Genomic DNA, 17,895 nt, shown 5'->3' with positions numbered 1-17,895 from the left:
AACAAACCCTTCTGGAAAACCTGCCGTCTAGCTCTCCTGATTGACCGTCCTTCTGTAAATACTTCACCTATGAAAACCATGACACCATCACCATCAACACGCACCACCCTGTCATCAAACCTCGCCACACTGAAGCCCAACAACAACTCAGACAAGCTGCTGTGTGTGTGTGTGCATGTCTGTGTGTGCATGTATGTCAGAGAGAGTGTGTGTGCACTCACCCACTACCCCGAGGACCACATAAGCGAGGATGACAATGATGAAGATCAAACAACATAAGACGTCAGTGCAGCTCCTGCAGGGACAGACAGAGACAGGCTGGGTGTTATCCACTCACACACGCAACACACGTAACACACGATCTGTCTGCAGACAGGAACACACACCCTTCTGACTGGACTGAACGGCCCTCATTTATCAAACGTGCGGACGACTGAAAAAGTGTGTATACCCATATTCATGCACAGATCGGCATTTATCAATCTGAACGTGGGCGTCAGGGTACGCTCAAATCCCACGCCAGGTCTGAGTTCATGTACGCAATTGTGTACATGAACTCAGACCTGGCATTTCATGTCAGTGAGGAGCGTGGTGTGGCGAGAAAACTTTGTCTGTGGAGGAGAATTTTTAGATCATTTGAGTGAAGAGCATTGTCAGACAGAAAAACTATGATCTGGGAGGGCGCTACAGACATGAGTGCAGAGTGGACGTGTTTCTTTGAGTTCCTTGTGGCACACCAAGTTTTATCAGTTAAAATCGCCATAATATTGAAAAGACTCTAGGTTTTCTTTCAATAACTTCATTATCTACTTCCCTCTCACGCTGCCAAAGCTTCATCGTGAAATATGTCTAGTAGAATTGTCGGAGGAGCGAAGTGTGCCGCTCATACGCTAGCTCATGCTGCTGTCCTTTAATGAGCGATTTGACAAATTCGAACAGAGTTTTCAAAGTCTCTTGTCCAGCCAGCAAGCTCTCACGGAGAGACTGGCGACCACCGAGAACCAAACCGCGGACCACAAACAGCGAATTCAGTCGGTGGAAACATCGATCACCCGGCTGCAGCAAGAAAATAAAGAGGGCAAAACTTTCTGATCTGGAGAGGAGATCCAGACGCAACAATATAAAAATTATTGGCATCCCAGTTTGTCACCAATCTGATCCCCAAGTTTCTGGAGGTTGACAGCTTCACCAAACCGGTGATTATAGACAGGGCTCACCGTACACAGCAGCCCAAACCATCGGACGGCTCCAAACCATGCACAATAACTGCACGGGTGCATTTCTCACGGGATAAAGAGAAGATTCTAAGGCTTGGTAGACAACATCTGATGGAGTATAGAGGCCAGCATATTTTAACCTTCCCCGACTACACAGCAGAGGTGATGGAGCAGCGGCGGGGCTTCTGTGAGGTGCTGCAGCAGCTGAGGGAGAAGAAGATTCAGCACTTACTCCGCTTCCCGGCATGATGTACCACAACCAAGGTCTGAGACACCTCCTGACCTCCTGACACAAAGTCTAGCGTGTCTAACTTTTCCCTCTGCCTTCTACGGCACACACCACGAGGTCAGTGACCCCAACCAATGAGCAGAGCGCGCTCTGACGTGAAGTCAGGAGCGTCAACAGACTCAGTGATGGAGCTATGGGACAGAGAGACAGTTCATCCTGCTCTGACAATATCAGTGCCTTTGTGAAGTCGGCCGAGGATGACCACGACCACCGAATAGAGACACACACTTCAGCATCCCAGAAACTTCTGTTAGCATTAGCGTGAAGCTATGAAACCCTTCAGCACAGTGTTAAGACAGAAAACAAGCACATTCGTCAGGTACAGATAAAGCCTGGCTCACACTACAGGATTCTCGCCCCAATTTTACCCCATTTCGGTCCTCCCGACAATCGGGGAAGAAATCTGGTTGGGGACTAAAATTGTTCGGGCAAGATTATCTTCTAGTGTGAGCGGTTGACAGATGAATCTTTAGCCCCACGATCGTCTCACAGACTCGTCGTAGCCGCCCCGATAATTTTCAAACATGTTTGATATTTATCTGGATGATTACAACATTCATTCTCACTGAGGATAACAACAGACAATTAGAAAAAGGCCCAGAGACCGGACAACAGGCAACAAACGTAGGCTCAGACTGCAACTGAAAGGCTCCGGGTCAGCTGACTGCGCGCTCCACCAGCCAACTCGAGCCAGTTCAATAATGTCTTTAAAAATAACACATAACCCCGCCATTTTCATACAGTAGCAAACTGTTGTTTTATCAGTGATAGGTGTGAGATCATGCCATCATTGGCTGATACAGCAACCGTTTCACCTCTGTCCCTCTGCGTCTGCGTAATGGATGAAAGGCACCGCTGCAGACAGCTCTGCTTCTCTCTCCTCCTGTCCCACCAGTGGGCTAAAAACCTCAGATCAAACAACTGAGCACATGTGGTGCATCACTCTCTCTGGTCAAATAATCTTGGTGAAATCCTGTAGTGTGTGCTGGTCAGTATTTTTTAATCTTGTTGTTAGAGTGTGCTTAAGATTTAAGAGAAGATGATATGTGAAGATTCTCCTTATGTGTGAGATACAACCCAATTTCAGAATCTTTTAAAATCCTGTAGTGTGAGCCAGGCTTAAGCTGTCTGATACGTCACCACTTCTGGCTCTCTCCCTCCAAACGGCGTTGTGTCAGGCGAGGTGATTGGTCTGGAACGACATGTAAGCAGGTCTGTTGTTCTCAAGACACTGCACAAACTAAGGACTCTGTGATCCTGGATCTAACACCATGACCATCATCACAGACCAGATCCTGCAGCCTGATCTCCCAGCTGAGACGCCTTTAAACACCCTGACTGTTTGTGTGTGTGTGTGTGTGTGTTAATTACACCTGATCTTATACACTTATAGCCCCGCTCCTTGGTGGACAAGACAAGCTTCCACACTCCACCATCATCTCTGCTGTTAACTGTGCTGTCAGCTGATAGTGAGCTAATGAGTGATGTAGATTCTGTGAACCCAGATGTCTTCAGCCACCCCCTGGTCGGATCTGGATCTGCACCCCTGACTCAACATTAGCCTTAAGTTAGCTAAGGAGTGCTGCTTCACTGCAGCCCAGATATCCACTGTTTATCTGTTTATTTCTGTCTTTAGAGATCAGATGAATGGAGGAAGACAATCAAAGAAATCACCCTGATGTGATGGATGAGGTGTAGACATACCTTCTGCGAACTGGACCTCTGAAGGACGGATCAAACTTATGAGGCACTCCTGAAAGAAAGAACAGATAAGTGTTATTTCTGTCTGAAGCAGTGAGTCAGTGTCCATAGAGCTTCATCTTCAAAAAAGCTGCAGTTCCCTGAGTGTCCACTAGTTCATACGCTCAGTCATGTTTGGGAACATGTGTATTGATCAAAACTGTTCTTTGTTTCAGATGTGTTTGGAGAAAAGCAACTATCACCATGGTAACATGGCTGACTGAACTCACACACACACACTCACACACAGCTCTGCTTGTATGGGCTGCTGCTGGCAGTAGCTGAAATAAGATAAACTGAACGCTGACTTCTGACGGCCTGTTCACAAGCGGTGGGAGAAAAAACGATTTTCTGTTTTACAATTTTTAAATCAGAATGTTTTTTTCAAAAATGTCTTTGTTTTTAAACATGCAACAAGACAAGACAGTGACATGGATAAACAAACAGGTTTTGAGTAAAGTGGTGATAGACAGACACAAAGATTGCATCAGAAAAAGAAATCAAACATAATAAACGAATAAATGAAATTTTTCGTTTTAGTTGTTGTTTATAGGCTGGGTTGGAAAAAAAGCCTTTCCAGCAGGGAGAGAAGTGTTTTTTTTCGGCTCTCTGGTAACAGGATGTCTGAATAAACTCCAAAAACTGACTCACAGGTGACCCGCATTTTTTGGGGAGAATTCAAAAAACACAGGCTCCTGATATAGTTTGTAGACATCATCATCATCGACAGCATCATCATCAATGTCATCAGCATCATCATCTGCATCATCAACAGCATCAGCATCATCAGCATCAACATCAGCATCATCAGCATCTTTCAACTATTTCACATGGTCTGGTGTTAAAAAAGCAAACTACAAATCACAAAAAAAGAAAAAGTGAAATCAAATTTGCACCCCTGAACATGCCCAGCCATAGTGTTTACACCTGTACTCACTGTTAAAGTCTCATCACACAGCCAGAGAGAGTTTCTATTGAAGGTAAATGGTTAAATGAAGTTTACTGATGTGTCTGAGGGGGAAGAGGAAAACTAAGAATCAGAGCGAGCTGCTTAGTAAGCCTTTATGGTCTTAACATGTCCATACTTCAGCATGTGTCACTATGACAGTATGGTCTACTGCCTTTGAATATCTTTCATAAAGGTAAATGGTTCTTCACCTGATCCATGTATCACATCCCTGGTTTTTGGTGCTGGTTTTGGTAACTAATAGGCTCCTCTTGCTTCAATTTCATTTGCTTTCCAGCCATCAGACAGCACTTTATGGTCACTCCAGGATTCAGACTGACAGAAGCTTCAGACTAATAGCTACAAAACGACAGAAACAGGCTCACAGCTTCAGGCTTCCATATAAAGACTAACAGCTAGAGACTGACAGATACAGATAACCAGATACAGACTAACAACTTAAGATGGATAGTTGCAAGCTAACATATAAAGACTGACTGAGACAGATACAGGTTAACCACTACAGGCCAACAGCTTCAGGCCAACAGCTTCAGGCTAACAGCTACAGGCAAAAGGCTACAGCTGAGTGTAGTGGTGAGGAGAGTGTAGAGAGTGTTCAGAGTGTATAGGTGTAGAGAGTGGCTGAGAGTGTACAGAGTGTATGGGTGTAGAGAGTGTAGAGAGTGGCTGAGAGTGTAGAGAGTGTAGAGAGTGTAGAGAATGGCTGAGAGTGTCCAGAGTGTACAGGTGTAGAAAGTGTAGGGAGTGGCTGAAAGTGTACAGAGTGTACAGGTGTAGAGAGTGGCTGAGAGTGTCCAGAGTGTACAGGTGTAGAAAGTGTAGAGAGTGGCTGAAAGTGTACAGAGTGTATAGGTGTAGAGAGTGTAGAGAGTGGCTGAGAGTGTCCAGAGTGTACAGGTGTAGAAAGTGTAGAGAGTACCTGAAAGTGTACAGAGTGTATAGGTGTAGAGAGTGCAGAGAGTGGCTGAGAGTGTACAGAGTGTACAGAGTGTAGAGAGTGGCTGAGAGTGTACAGAGTGTACAGAGTGTACAGAGTGGCAGAGAGTGTCCAGAGTGTACAGGTGTAGAAAGTGTAGAGAGTGGCTGAAAGTGTACAGAGTGTATAGTTGTAGAGAGTGCAGAGAGTGGCTGAGAGTGTACAGAGTGTACAGAGTGGCTGAGAGTGTCCAGAGTGTACAGGTGTAGAGAGGGCAGTGAGTGACTCAGTGTGTAGGTGTCTTGTTCTGCTGGAGCCAGCCTCTTGTGGACACCTAATGAACTGTAGTCATTTTTCATGGCCAGCGGCTGCTGGTTTTGAATGACCTGCTTTTATATGAGAGGGACGTGGGGATCCCACCCACAGTCACTGATGGAGAGTGTTTTGTTTATTGGTAGCCCTCTGAGTGAGGAGCAGCTCACACAGACCTAAAGTCAGCTGACAGCTAAGAGCGCTCTAATACCACCTAATCTTAATCCTGCTGAGACCAGAATATCCCCAATCTGCTCTCACACACGCGCATGTGCACGCACACACACACACACACACACACACACACACACACACACACACACACACACACACACACACACACACACACACACACAGGAACAACACTTTAATTGACAGATCAGCCTCCTACTGCAGCCAGCCGACCCTCATGTTCCTCTGCCCCCTGATCAGGTCCAGGCCCACAGAGACAGGCTGAGTGACCACATCACATCAACACATCAAACACACTTATACAGTAAACTCAAAAAAACTGCAGATGGAGGGGAAACTGTCTGCAGGGGCAGCTGCCGGTTACACACACACACACACACACACACACTGATATGTATATATATATATATATATATATATATATATATATATATATATATATATATATATATATATATATATATATATATATATATATATATATATATATATATATATATTAGGGCTGGGCAACGATTAAAACTTTTAATTGTAATTAATTGCATGATTTCCCTGATTAATCATAATTAATTGCATTGTAAATTCAATATCTAATAATGAATTCAAAAGCAGTGTATAGTGCACTTTTATTGGAATGTTGTGCCATATGAACAAAAGTGCCATAACATCTGTCATGCAAACACTAAATCAGTACTTGTTATACAGTTATAGTTAAATCACATATTTAGTGCAAATCAAATTTACAAAATGTAAATACAAAATTAGAGCTTATTGCCACTGTCAGGGCATTAAAGTGATACTCCGGGATGGAACAAGTTGGGTCCTATCACAAGGTTTAGGGCAGACATTACCCCTACAGCAGTGTTTTAGTGCAGCAGAAGCCCAGAGCGCTCGCACCAAACACCCTCTCCCTGCTCCTCTGCCGGTTTCCTATGCACTCAGATGGGGCCGAAAATAACGCGTTAACTTGCCCAGCACTAATATATATATATATATATATATATATATATATATATATATATATATATATATATATATATATATATATATATATATATATATGTTATATCCCTGTTGATCAGGGACTGAAGCTGCTGCAGATAGTTTCTGCACTTTTTGTGATTTTCTTTGCTCTGTGCAGACTGAGCTGTCACAGAGTTGGCTCCTGTTTTATAATGTCTTTGACTTGAAGCAGCAGTCTGTAAGGTACATGTAGCCGACTCATTTAGGAATATTTCCAGTCAAAGAGTCAACCACTGGATTTACATGTTTCCTGTGAACAGAGGTTACAGTAAGTAAGTAACATTTTTTATTTCAAACCTGCACAATACAACACAACATTGGTTTGAAAAGAGAACGGATGAAGACAACGCTTTTACATTTCCGATCCCTCACTCCCGATCACAAAACAAACATAGAACCACACTCCCAACAACACTCATCCAGACAAAGCAAAGCCCCAGCACTCTCTGAGCCCACACCCATCTCCCCCTAATTTACATCCTTAATAGAAGGCTTCAGTCTGTCTTCATATGTTTGGACATCACATTTTTAACAAACAATCGTTTAAACTGAACAATATTTGTACTTGCTTTTAACTCTTCTGCTAAACTGTTCCATAAAATGACTCCCTGTATGGAAATGCACATTGATTTTAGAGTTGTTTTTGTTTTTGGCTGGTAAAGTCTATTACTCCCTCTTAAATTGTACGAGTGATGCACATTTCTGTCATGAAATATATTCTGAGTATTTGTAGGTAGTGTTTTTTTGATGCCTTGAAAATTATTTGAGCCGTTTTGTACCTGACCAAATCATGGAATTTTAAATTTGATGATCTTAAGAAAAGTGGGTTAGTAGGCTCCCCAAATTTTACCCTATGAACAATCCTTATGGCCTTTTTTGAAGTGTCACGAGTGGTAATAAATTTGACTTATAGGAGTTTCCCCAATGTTTTAATACAATAAGTTAAATATGACAATACAGTCTGCAAAAAGGACAAACTTCATAATTTTGGATGACTTCACAATATAATTAATATACATAATGAACAAAGTAGGTCCTAGTATTGATCCTTGAGGAACTCCACGTTATAGGGCTAAATTCTGATCTGCTTTTTCCAATTTGTACACAGTGCATTCTCCCAGTTAAACAGCTCCGTAACCACTGTTTAGTTATTCCTCTAATGCCATAGTTTTCCAACTTATCAAGTAAGATATTATGATCAATTGTGTCAAAAGCTGTTTGTAAGTCGATGAAAATTCCTATCCCAAATTTCTTATTTTAAAAATTTATTTGAAATTTCTTCTATCAAATCAATTAAAGCAAGAGATGTTGATCCATTCTGTCTAAATCCATATTGACTATCAGACAGTAAACTATGTTTTTCAATGAAATTTTGAATTATTTTTTCAAATAATTTTTGTAATATTCTGGAAAACTGTGGCAATAGTGACACAGGGCGGTAATTGTTATAACAGTGTTTGTCACCTGGTTTGTATAATGGGATAATTTTTGCCACCTTCATTCTGGAGGGAAATTGACCATACTGAAAAGACAAATTACATATATGAGTAAATGGTTTCACAATTTCCCTTGCAACACACTTAATAGTTTTCATATCAATGTCATCTACGTCACATGATGTCTTATTATTACATTTGTTTATTACACCCCAAACTTCCTCCTCACAAACAGGAGTGAGAAAAAATGACTTGGAATTCACATCTACTAACTTCTCCATAGGTTCATTGTCTATTGGAATTTTTTTTGCTAGCTCAGGTCCAATATTTGAAAAAAAGTTATTAAAACCCTTTGCAATTTCCTCTTTGGCACTAGTAATTTTTATCACTATCCACAAAATAATCAGGATAACAAGAGCTATTAGAGGCACGCCCAATGACCATATTCAATACGTTCCACATTCCTTTAATGTAATTTTCTTTGCTGTTTAATAATTTTGTGAAGTATTCTTTCTTATTTTCTCTCAAAATACTTAGTTAACTTATTTATTTATTTTTTTTACTTTAATTCAGCCTCATTAGTTCTATACTTAAGAAAGTGTTACTACGGATTATTCTTCTTTTTGCATGCATTCAACAGCCCCTTGGTCATCCATGGAGTTTTTGCGCCATCATTTTTCTTGTGTTTTATAATAGGACAGTTATTGCTATAAAGCATAATGAATGTTTCCACAAGAGTTGTAAGCTGTGTTCACATCCTGCTCATTGCAAACATTTTGTCAAGTCTGAGAAGCTGAATCATTCTTAAATGTTACTTTTGATTGTTCAGTTATGACCCTCTTATTGCTAAAACTGTTATGTTCACTTACTGTGTCTGGTGTGAGCTTGGTTAAACTTCTCCTGGTTGTGGGCATTGTTACAATTGTCTCGGGAAGAGCATCATCCAAGTTCCACTAGGATTTATCTCTTTGTATTTTTGAGTTGGAAAGCAGCTGACATAAATAAATATACAGTTTGAAGTATTAATACTTTTTAGTATTTTACAACAATGATGAATGCGGAATCTCAGCACACCTGAAGCCACAGGTGTGTAACTCAAAACATGCCCACAAAATCAAAGAAAGGTTCCCGCACACTGTTTCACTCTTTATTGTATTTTTTCATGTCAGAGCCCACCGATGGAAACGTTGACTTATTTTATAACCAGAAATGAAAATAACATAACACATGGGACAAGTGTATGCACCGTAACACTGTACACTACTGCCAATACAGAGGAGAGCTGATGATCTCTACAATGAGGTGTGTGGGTTTACACAGCTTTAAACTTGGGTACACATGGTCACTTTTTTTTATTATTATTATTTCTGAGGGTTTCAGCCCTTACATTTATGTATTTAGAAAATTTTCATTTTTTTTATGATAACTTGCACTTTTGGCTATTTATTTAGTTAATCCTGACAGAAGTCTATGCTTCTGAGTTAAGTCTGGGTTTCATTGGTGTAAAACAAAAGTTTTAAGTAAAAAATGACTTTAAAGTTTGTAAATATATAAAGATCTGCTCTGTCAGACTGAGTATGGTAGGTCATCAAGTTTCACCTTACAATTTAAGTATATTTGATGAAAAATGAACAGGTGTGAAGCATCCTGTCTGTCCTCAGCCTGCACTCACACAGCCGCTGAATGTCAGGGTGAGCAGGAAGAACTTATAGGACCCTTGCAAAGATCGTCTCAGGTCCAAACACATCAGAAGGTAAAGAGTGTGAGAATGTTCCGCCTGCCCCGGTCTCCCCTACACTACAAAGGCGGCAGGTCCTTTCTGATTGGTTGTTATTAACGCTAATAACGAGCTCTTTCAGATCCACCTGTTGACTAAAAACCGTTTCTGCCTGACTGTCAGACGACCTGCCTCAAACCCCCTCAGAGCGGATCCGTCCGGACTGGTTCACAGAGAGCGGGTGACGGCTGCGTAAAGTTTGTCCGCTCAGCTCGCTCCTGTCCCGGTGCACTGGCTCAGTACTCACCGTAAAACGGAGCCGGAGGAACGGCTCCAGCGGGGCTGTCAGTCTGCACGGCGGAGGAGCGGCCCGGGGAGTACCGGTGAGGGAGCATGACGGAGGAAGAGGAGGAGGAAGAGCTGCACGAGGACAAAGAAAGAATGAATGAAGAGGAGGAGGAGAAGGTTTACTCTGCTCCTTATTAACCCCCTGCACTCCACTCCATCCACCTCCCTCTCTCTGCGAGAGACACGCGCGCCTCGCTGAGGTGACGTCACATCAGAACGTGCAGGGCAGATTCCGCCTGCCCACGTGGAGCAGTCACTGGCAGGATGAGACTCAGACCAGGTCCTCTGGGGGTACACATTCAGCAGGATGAGACTCAGACCAGGTCTGGGCGGGCACAACCAGCTGTGGATGTCCCCCCACCCTGGTGCTCTCTCTGGAGCAGACAAAAGTGAACCAGACCTGGTTTTCCTTTGGTCCCTGAACCATCCAGACCCATTACACCCTAGCAGATACTTAACAACTCTGTTAGACAGGTGGTCAGCCTGCGTTGTGACGTCACACACGCTAAACTCCTTCATCAATGAGAGGACTCTGTTCTGACCACAGCTGAGCCAGCACACATGACTGACACTGCTGCAGCTCCACCTGCAGGCCAAACAGCCATAACACATCCACTGACGTCACCACCCACCACCACAGAGAGAAAGGACAGGATGAGAGACAAAGAGAATGGTGAAGATGTGACCTCCACCATCTCATCAGTGTGATGGTGGGGGAAACTGTGGATCCTGTTTGTCCTAAAGTCCAGGACTCAGGTGCACTGAGAAGGTTTTGGACTAAAGTCTGTGGGATGACTGTGTCAAATCAGAACTAAAGTCCAGGGCCCGTATTCACAGAGCATCCTGAGCTGAAAGTAGATATTTCGAGATGTCGGTCCTAGGAAAATCATAGAATTCCTCAGATATTGAGATTTTTCTCTGAATCTTCCCTCTGTAAGATCAAAGTTATTCACAAAGCGTCTGAGGTCAGAGAGCTCCTAAGGTGAAAAACAGGCAGCCAGAGCCTAAAGGGTAGCCTACAACACTGTTTGACAACAACTGCTCTGTGTCCTGTTATCTCTGCTCTCACTTGGGCTTGCAGCACAGCGCATCTCACACTCATGCGCAATGCGCTCATATGGAAGGAATGACACATTGATCTGTTGGGCAATGAGCTCCCAAGTCTGCCTCCTCCATGAACTGAGCCAACTGTAGGCTCTGTCCGGTTCTTTTTGATCCGTTTGGTTTGTTGTTTTGGTCATTCTACCAAATCAAACCTCTTTTTATAAAGACGCCATCAATCACAGGAAGTGCTGACAGCTGAGTCTGCATCCACCATGAATATCAAACACATGAAGCAGTCAAATGAGCAGCATGGACAGGAAACACAACAATAAGCTGATCAATATAATCACATGTTAATTACTATAATATGATATTGTAAATGAGGAACGTTCAAACATGTTGAAGCTGAGTCACAATTAATTGAATTTAGCTGAGTTTGATAATCATGGAGTCAAATTAATATCACCATCACACATCTCAGAATAGAGTCAGAGTTATATGTTCAGTTCATTTTCTGTCCATTCATCACCAGGAGTAAAGAGATTTTCTTTCTCTTTTCTACCAACCAATCAGAGCTCTTAGCAGACTGCGTCATACCTAACAACATGGTCCACCACACCTCCTCACTAAGATCAAAGTTCTGTCCCCTCCTCGCTCAGAGCTGCTCTCAGAAACTTCCTGAATCCCTCTGAAGCTCAGAGTCCTCTTAGGAGTTTGTAGGCTGAGTGAGGAGCTCTCTGAGAGGACTCTGGGGAGCTCTGTAGGTACGGGTCCAGGACTCCTCCTTCTTGGCACAGGAGGTCCTGATTCAGACCAGTTCTGCCTGTAGGTACACTGAAAGGGGTCCACACTGATGCTGACTGTGTCCTTTCCCTGGGTCTAAACCTGAAGTGGTAGCACCTCGGACTGTGCGTGTTTCCTGTGACAGCCTGTGTGTGAGTGTGTGTTTATGTGTGTGTGAGCACAGCTTCATGTCTGATTTAAAGATTCTCCTTCAGCTCCAGTAGATGGCAGTGACAGTTCAGCTCACACACTCACACACTCAACCACACACTCAGAGTTCCACAGAGTTGGTAAAGACCTGGGTCTGACAGAGTCCAGCTCAGTGACTGCTGAACAGATAAGTAGGACACTATGACATCATGAGGCTGGACAGCTGATCCTCCAGGGTCAGAGGTCACCATGGTTGGCAGGGTTACTTTAAACAAGTTTGTGATGCAAGTTTTAGTCGCCCGTTCAAATATGTAACATGTCATCCAAGTACTGTAATCTTTAAGTAATGTAACTTGTTAATTCCAATTACTTTTGGATTACTCCAGAACAAACCACACTGAGAAAGAGAAAATAATCTAAAGATCAGTAAAATGACTGAGTGTTGTTCTGTGGGTCAAATGGGTCATGTGACCTTGTTGAAATAATGTAGGGAACCCCATTTAGCAGCAGCTTCCGGTCCTATTTCATTTTTGTTCTATTTTAGGGAACACAACAGGGAGTCACACCATGGAGTACACCTACCTGGGCCTGGTTGACTGCCTCAGGACCTTTGTGTCCAGCAAAAATAGGATGGCTGTGTGTTAACGGCGACATGATGCAGCATGTCACAGGTAACACATGTAACAGAATACATGTAAGACATGAAACAGTATAAGTTGACTGATGGACTTAAATGGAAACCTATCTGATTTGTTCCCGTGATGGAGTGGAGACGGACTGCAGACACATCTGGAGTATTTATCTGTGATGTTGGCGATGTGGATGTCAAAGGCTGTGGCGCCGCTTCCTGAGGCACTGAACAGATATCCCTATATGGATAAAGTGGGGTGTGGTTGTACGCTGATTGCAGGTTGCGGGCACGCGCCTGATAATTTGGAATGATTTTAATTCACTAACGTGTGCACGGTGGAGAGAAGAAAACTGGCTGGTGTGCAGGTGCCATGAATCTGATGGTGAGTTTGCGTTAACACTGAACTTTTGTGCAGAATAAGAACATTTCTGCGCATTTATTAGTGACTGAGGCTGAAAGTTTCCAAACAGAATCAAACAGCTTCCTGTCAATCTGTTTGGTCGGTTCTTGCAGGATGTCCATGTCCAGGGTAAACCAGTGAAGAACTTACTTCCTGTTTTGGGATGAATCTTTGAACAATCAAAGACCACATTTCTGTTTCTCTGTTTTCATCAGAGGATCAAAGGTCCCGTTAGCTGGTCCCTTTGAATTTTTACTGTGACTCCCAAATATAAGAGCACATCTGTCAGAGGATCCCACAGTTTTCATGTCGATTATTTGGTTTGTCTTTTAAAGCAGGAACCTTTAGGGTCTGAGCCTCTTTGTGGAGGGGGTCAGTCTGCATTCAGCTGTCAGTCTGGGCCATGAGTGTGTGTCCTGAGCTGGACTGAGGGAAAACTGATATTTATACAGTTTGAAGAGTGATGGACTCAGACTCTGATGTCCCCACAGATCTGTCTTCAACAAGTCGTTCTTCTCAAAACCAAAATAAAAGATTGTGTGCTTTAATGATAAATGAGTGCAACTGTAGATACTGAGTTTGTAGAAACTTCTTTTCAGCCTGTGTTTGTGAGCTGCATGTGTCTGAACCTGTTTCCATCTTGACACAGTGTTTCTTAGAGTGCTTCAAACTCTGTTCATAAACAACCAGAACATGATGAACCAGTCAAAACAGTGAGGATGACGTGAAATCAGGAGTAACACACAGCTCTCTGTTTTCTTCAACTTTCTTTATAAGTTGACATTCAAAGGCCACAGGCGTTAACAGGTGATCACAGGTGTTCACAGGTATCAGTGATCAGAGCTGATACAGACCACACAGATGATGACAATCATTGACGATCACAGACAATCACAGAGCTAACGGACGTTTACTGATCAGCTTCAGGTGGGGTGGGGGGGTGGGGGGGTGGGGGGACATCTGAAGAGACCCGCTTTGGATTCTGGACATACAGTACGCTAATGGGTGTTAGCCAGCTGTGTAAGCTGGCTTTTTTGGCCAGCTGTGTTAACCAGCTGCTTCCTGTCCAGATGCTAAAGCTAACATTTAAAAAAGGACGCAAAGATCAAAATTTCAAACTTTCTCATAGACTGGATTAAGACTGTGCTCTAAAGACACAGAGGGATTACATAGACTGGATTAAGACTGTGCTCTAAAGACACAGAGGGATTACATAGACTGGATTAAGGCTGTGCTTTAAAGACACGGAGGGATTACAAAGACTGGATTAAGACTGTGCCCTAAAACCTCAGAGGGATTACATGGACTGGATTAAGGCTGTGCTCTAAAATCTCAGAGGGATTACATAGACTGGATTAAGACTGTGCTCTAAAGACACAGAGGGATTACATAGACTGGATTAAGACTGTGCTCTAAAGACACAGAGGGATTACATAGACTGGATTAAGACTGTGCTCTTAAATCTCAGAGGGATTACATGGACTGGATCAAGGCAGTACTCTTACGTTTGTGAAATGACGTGAGCCGAGATAAAGTGACAAAAAGTGACAAACTTGGAACATGAACCTCTAAATGTCTTCTAGTGAAGTCTGCAGCTGCAGAGAAACCAACCAGGTCTCAGAGTGGACCTACACTGATCCATGGCGGACCTGAATGGAGGATGGCTGGAATGTTGATGCTCTGCTCTGTAGTTCAGTAAACAAACACACAATTCCTCTGACTCAGTCTCAGGCTGATGATACGTCATGATATCATCAGCGCTGGTCCACAGAGAGCAGCAGGAGGCACTGAGGGTGAGCCAAGAGTGCTACCACAGGAATGACACAAAGACTGGAACATTCACATGATGCACCGGGGGGGGTTCCTTCTGTGAAGACAGTGCACTTAGATTATGGCATAGATACAGGTGGTTCATACCTGTGTGCTAAAGGTGCTAATGCTAAAAACAGGTCACATGGTCATTAATACTTCATATTTAAATCCACAGAGTGAAGTCTGCAGAGCTGAAATGTGCAGGACGAGGAGCTAGCAGTCAGAGTTCTGAGTGGTTACTATCATTATTATCATTATATCATGATGAGGGTTTGATTCAAAGAGGCCCAGATGAGGCTGAGGCTTCCTACTCCTCTTCGTCACTCCTGCTTCTTCCCCCTGGAGTGTCCCCTGAAGGAGTCCATGAGGTTGAAGGCTCCCAGGTACTGGCCCAGCAGGACACCCTGCTTCATGGGGAGGATGCTGTGGAGAGACCAGAGACACATTAAGTCCTCAGAAACCTGCTTCACACACACACACACACACACACACACACACACACACACACACACACACACACACACGCGCACACACACACACGCGCGCACACACACACACACACACACACACACACACACACGCACACGCACACGCACGCACACACACACACACACACACACACACACACACACACACACACACACACACACACACACACACACACACGTGTGTTATCACGGGTGTGTATAAGGAAGAAAGAAGAAATGATAATTATATCTTAATACCTGGACTATAAGCTGCCATTTTGTCTTATGCTTGAAACCCTGAGGCTGATACAACAGTGCAGCTAATTTATAGATTATTTACGGCCACCAGGGGGCGTTCTTTCGGCTGTACTCATTCAGCAACAAAGATCTCCCATGATCTCTGAAGGAAAGAGACAAACAGGGTGGCCTGTGGTGAGGAGGAGAATCACGGGAAGAGGACAGGTGAGGACAGAGCACACAGTCAGCAGCTGTGTTTCACAGGTAAAGAACAAAGAGGGTAAAATGAAAACCAGAGGTAGTTACAGGTGGTGTTTGGGCTCTGAGGAGTTTATAAAGACTTCCACATCTCTGCTCCAACAAGCTGCTGAGTCTCTGCTCCACCATCCATCGCAGCAGATACACCAACTCTCCTCACCCACAGCCCAGAGAGATCTCCTCATCTTGGAGGAGCACCCGTCTGACTGGCTGAGAGCAGACGACAGGTCACAGGTCACTGTGACTTATTGTGACCTGTTACCCATCACACCCTGACCTAACCCCAGCTTCTCAGACTGAGAAACTAACAGACAGGTAATAACTGATGGAAACTACAGCACACTCTACATCAGGGGTCTCAAACTCAATTTACCTGGGGGCCGCTGGAGACAGAGTCGGGGTGAGGCTGGGCCGCATCAGGTTTTCCATAAGAAAAACTCTTAAAAAATTCTAATCTTCTCAAATGATTTTAATTTATATATTTTTTAACACAAAATAAGATGAAACAAATAAAAAAAATTCTCAAGAAAATAAATAAAAAATTAACAAGAAAATAATTTAATCAATCAGTAATAAGTAAATAAAATAGTAATAACAGCAATAACAACAACAACAACAACAATAATAATAATAATTATGATAATAATAATAATACTAATAATAATAATAATAATGATATGGTTTGTGTATGGTTCGTTCTTTTGTTATTCTGTTTCCAAACAAAATTTTAAAAAAGAAAAAACTGACTTTTTTGTTGTTGTTGTTGTTTTTCTGATTTAAACCCAAAACGGTAAAATGGAATAACATGAAAACCTGTTTTTGAAAATGGAATAACGAAAAATAATAAAAGATTGTGTCAAAATTGTTTGTGTGATATTTTGATATAAAATGTGAACATCTCTATATTAAAAATTAGACAAAAAACTCACATACAGACATGTTCCTGAGCTTTTATTTTCACAAGTAACACGCTGACGATCCACTCCATCTTATCCCAGTGCATCTGCACACTCCCTTGTGTTCAATGAGACAGTCAGTGCACAGTCTGCTGCTATCTGATCTGCTCTCAGATAAACCAAGAAACATCAGAGAGGAGCTGGCCCACACGGTGACGCGTTTCGTGTGCCCCGCTGTCCGTTCATCTGCTGCAGGGACAGCGACTTTCCGCGGTGCTGGGGATCAGTCAGACAAATCAGACGCTGCGCCTCTGCCAGAGCGCATTCAAAGGCGAGGAGAGGCGCTCATTTGATTGGTGAAAACAGCGCTCGGCTGTGTTAAACCCACTTACGGTTTTTCTCCTCCCTTCTGGCATTTAGGGAGGCGTGGATGCGCTCCACTGCGCCTCTCTTGGTACTGAAGGAAACTTGCAAAGTGCGCTGGTCACACCCGGCGTAGGGCAGGTGCGCCTGCGTTTGCGTCTGGTCTACGAATTTAAAGCCCTGATCAAAGTCATGAAACTGATCAGCGCACATCTGATTAACCAAAGTGCTTCTGTGGTGGTGAAAGAGTCTTAAGGCTGACATGAAGAGGGGCTAAATAACACGAATAAACCAAAAACATGCTGCGCAATGATGGAGAAGGTCTCATAACACGATCCGGTGTTTTCACACCTGATGTCACAGAAAGTGAGCCAATATTGAAGTCATTAAAGCCTATATTGTATTTCTTATGATCCTAAAGGTGGCTCCTTTACCAATAAGAGATCGCTGCGGATGAGAAATTAAGGCACAAAGCCGTTGCGCATTAAATGAGTCATAGCTCGCGGAACAGGTGAAAAAGAGGGAGAGAAAAAAAACCTTATGATCTTCTCTGATGTTTCTTGGTTTATCTGAGACCAGATCTGACAGCAGCAGACTGTGCTCTGACTGTCTCATTGAAACACATGGGGATGCGCATATGCACGCAGATAGGAGTGGATCGTCAGCGATCTGTTACTTATAAAAAGAAAAGGTCAGG

The 17,895-nt window shown here is 43.1% G+C and overlaps 2 protein-coding genes across 3 annotated transcripts in view; both read right to left on the bottom strand.

Annotated features, from left to right (window-relative positions):
* LOC141804231 (choline transporter-like protein 5-A) overlaps positions 1-10,320 on the bottom strand; it is a 34,114-nt gene extending 23,794 nt beyond the window's left edge. For both annotated transcript variants that reach the window (XM_074688563.1, XM_074688564.1), the window contains exons 1-3: positions 10,117-10,320; positions 3,211-3,259; positions 222-295 (exon numbers count right to left, since the gene is read on the bottom strand). In XM_074688563.1, the coding sequence (XP_074544664.1) occupies positions 222-295; positions 3,211-3,259; positions 10,117-10,204 (211 nt within the window). In that variant the 5' untranslated portion in view covers positions 10,205-10,320. The remainder of the gene's footprint in view (positions 1-221; positions 296-3,210; positions 3,260-10,116) is intronic.
* A 3,633-nt stretch (positions 10,321-13,953) lies between these two features.
* LOC141804862 (epidermal retinol dehydrogenase 2-like) overlaps positions 13,954-17,895 on the bottom strand; it is a 50,753-nt gene continuing 46,811 nt past the window's right edge. The window contains exon 7 of the mRNA XM_074689509.1: positions 13,954-15,400. Coding sequence (XP_074545610.1) covers positions 15,298-15,400 — 103 coding nt within the window. The 3' untranslated portion in view covers positions 13,954-15,297. The remainder of the gene's footprint in view (positions 15,401-17,895) is intronic.

This window comes from Halichoeres trimaculatus, unplaced genomic scaffold (assembly GCF_033239565.1).
Source record: "Halichoeres trimaculatus isolate MK-OKI-2021-1 unplaced genomic scaffold, fHalTri1.1 fHalTri1_scaffold_15, whole genome shotgun sequence".
Lineage (NCBI taxonomy): Eukaryota > Metazoa > Chordata > Actinopteri > Labriformes > Labridae > Halichoeres > Halichoeres trimaculatus.
This window is presented reverse-complemented; position numbering and strand designations above follow the sequence as displayed.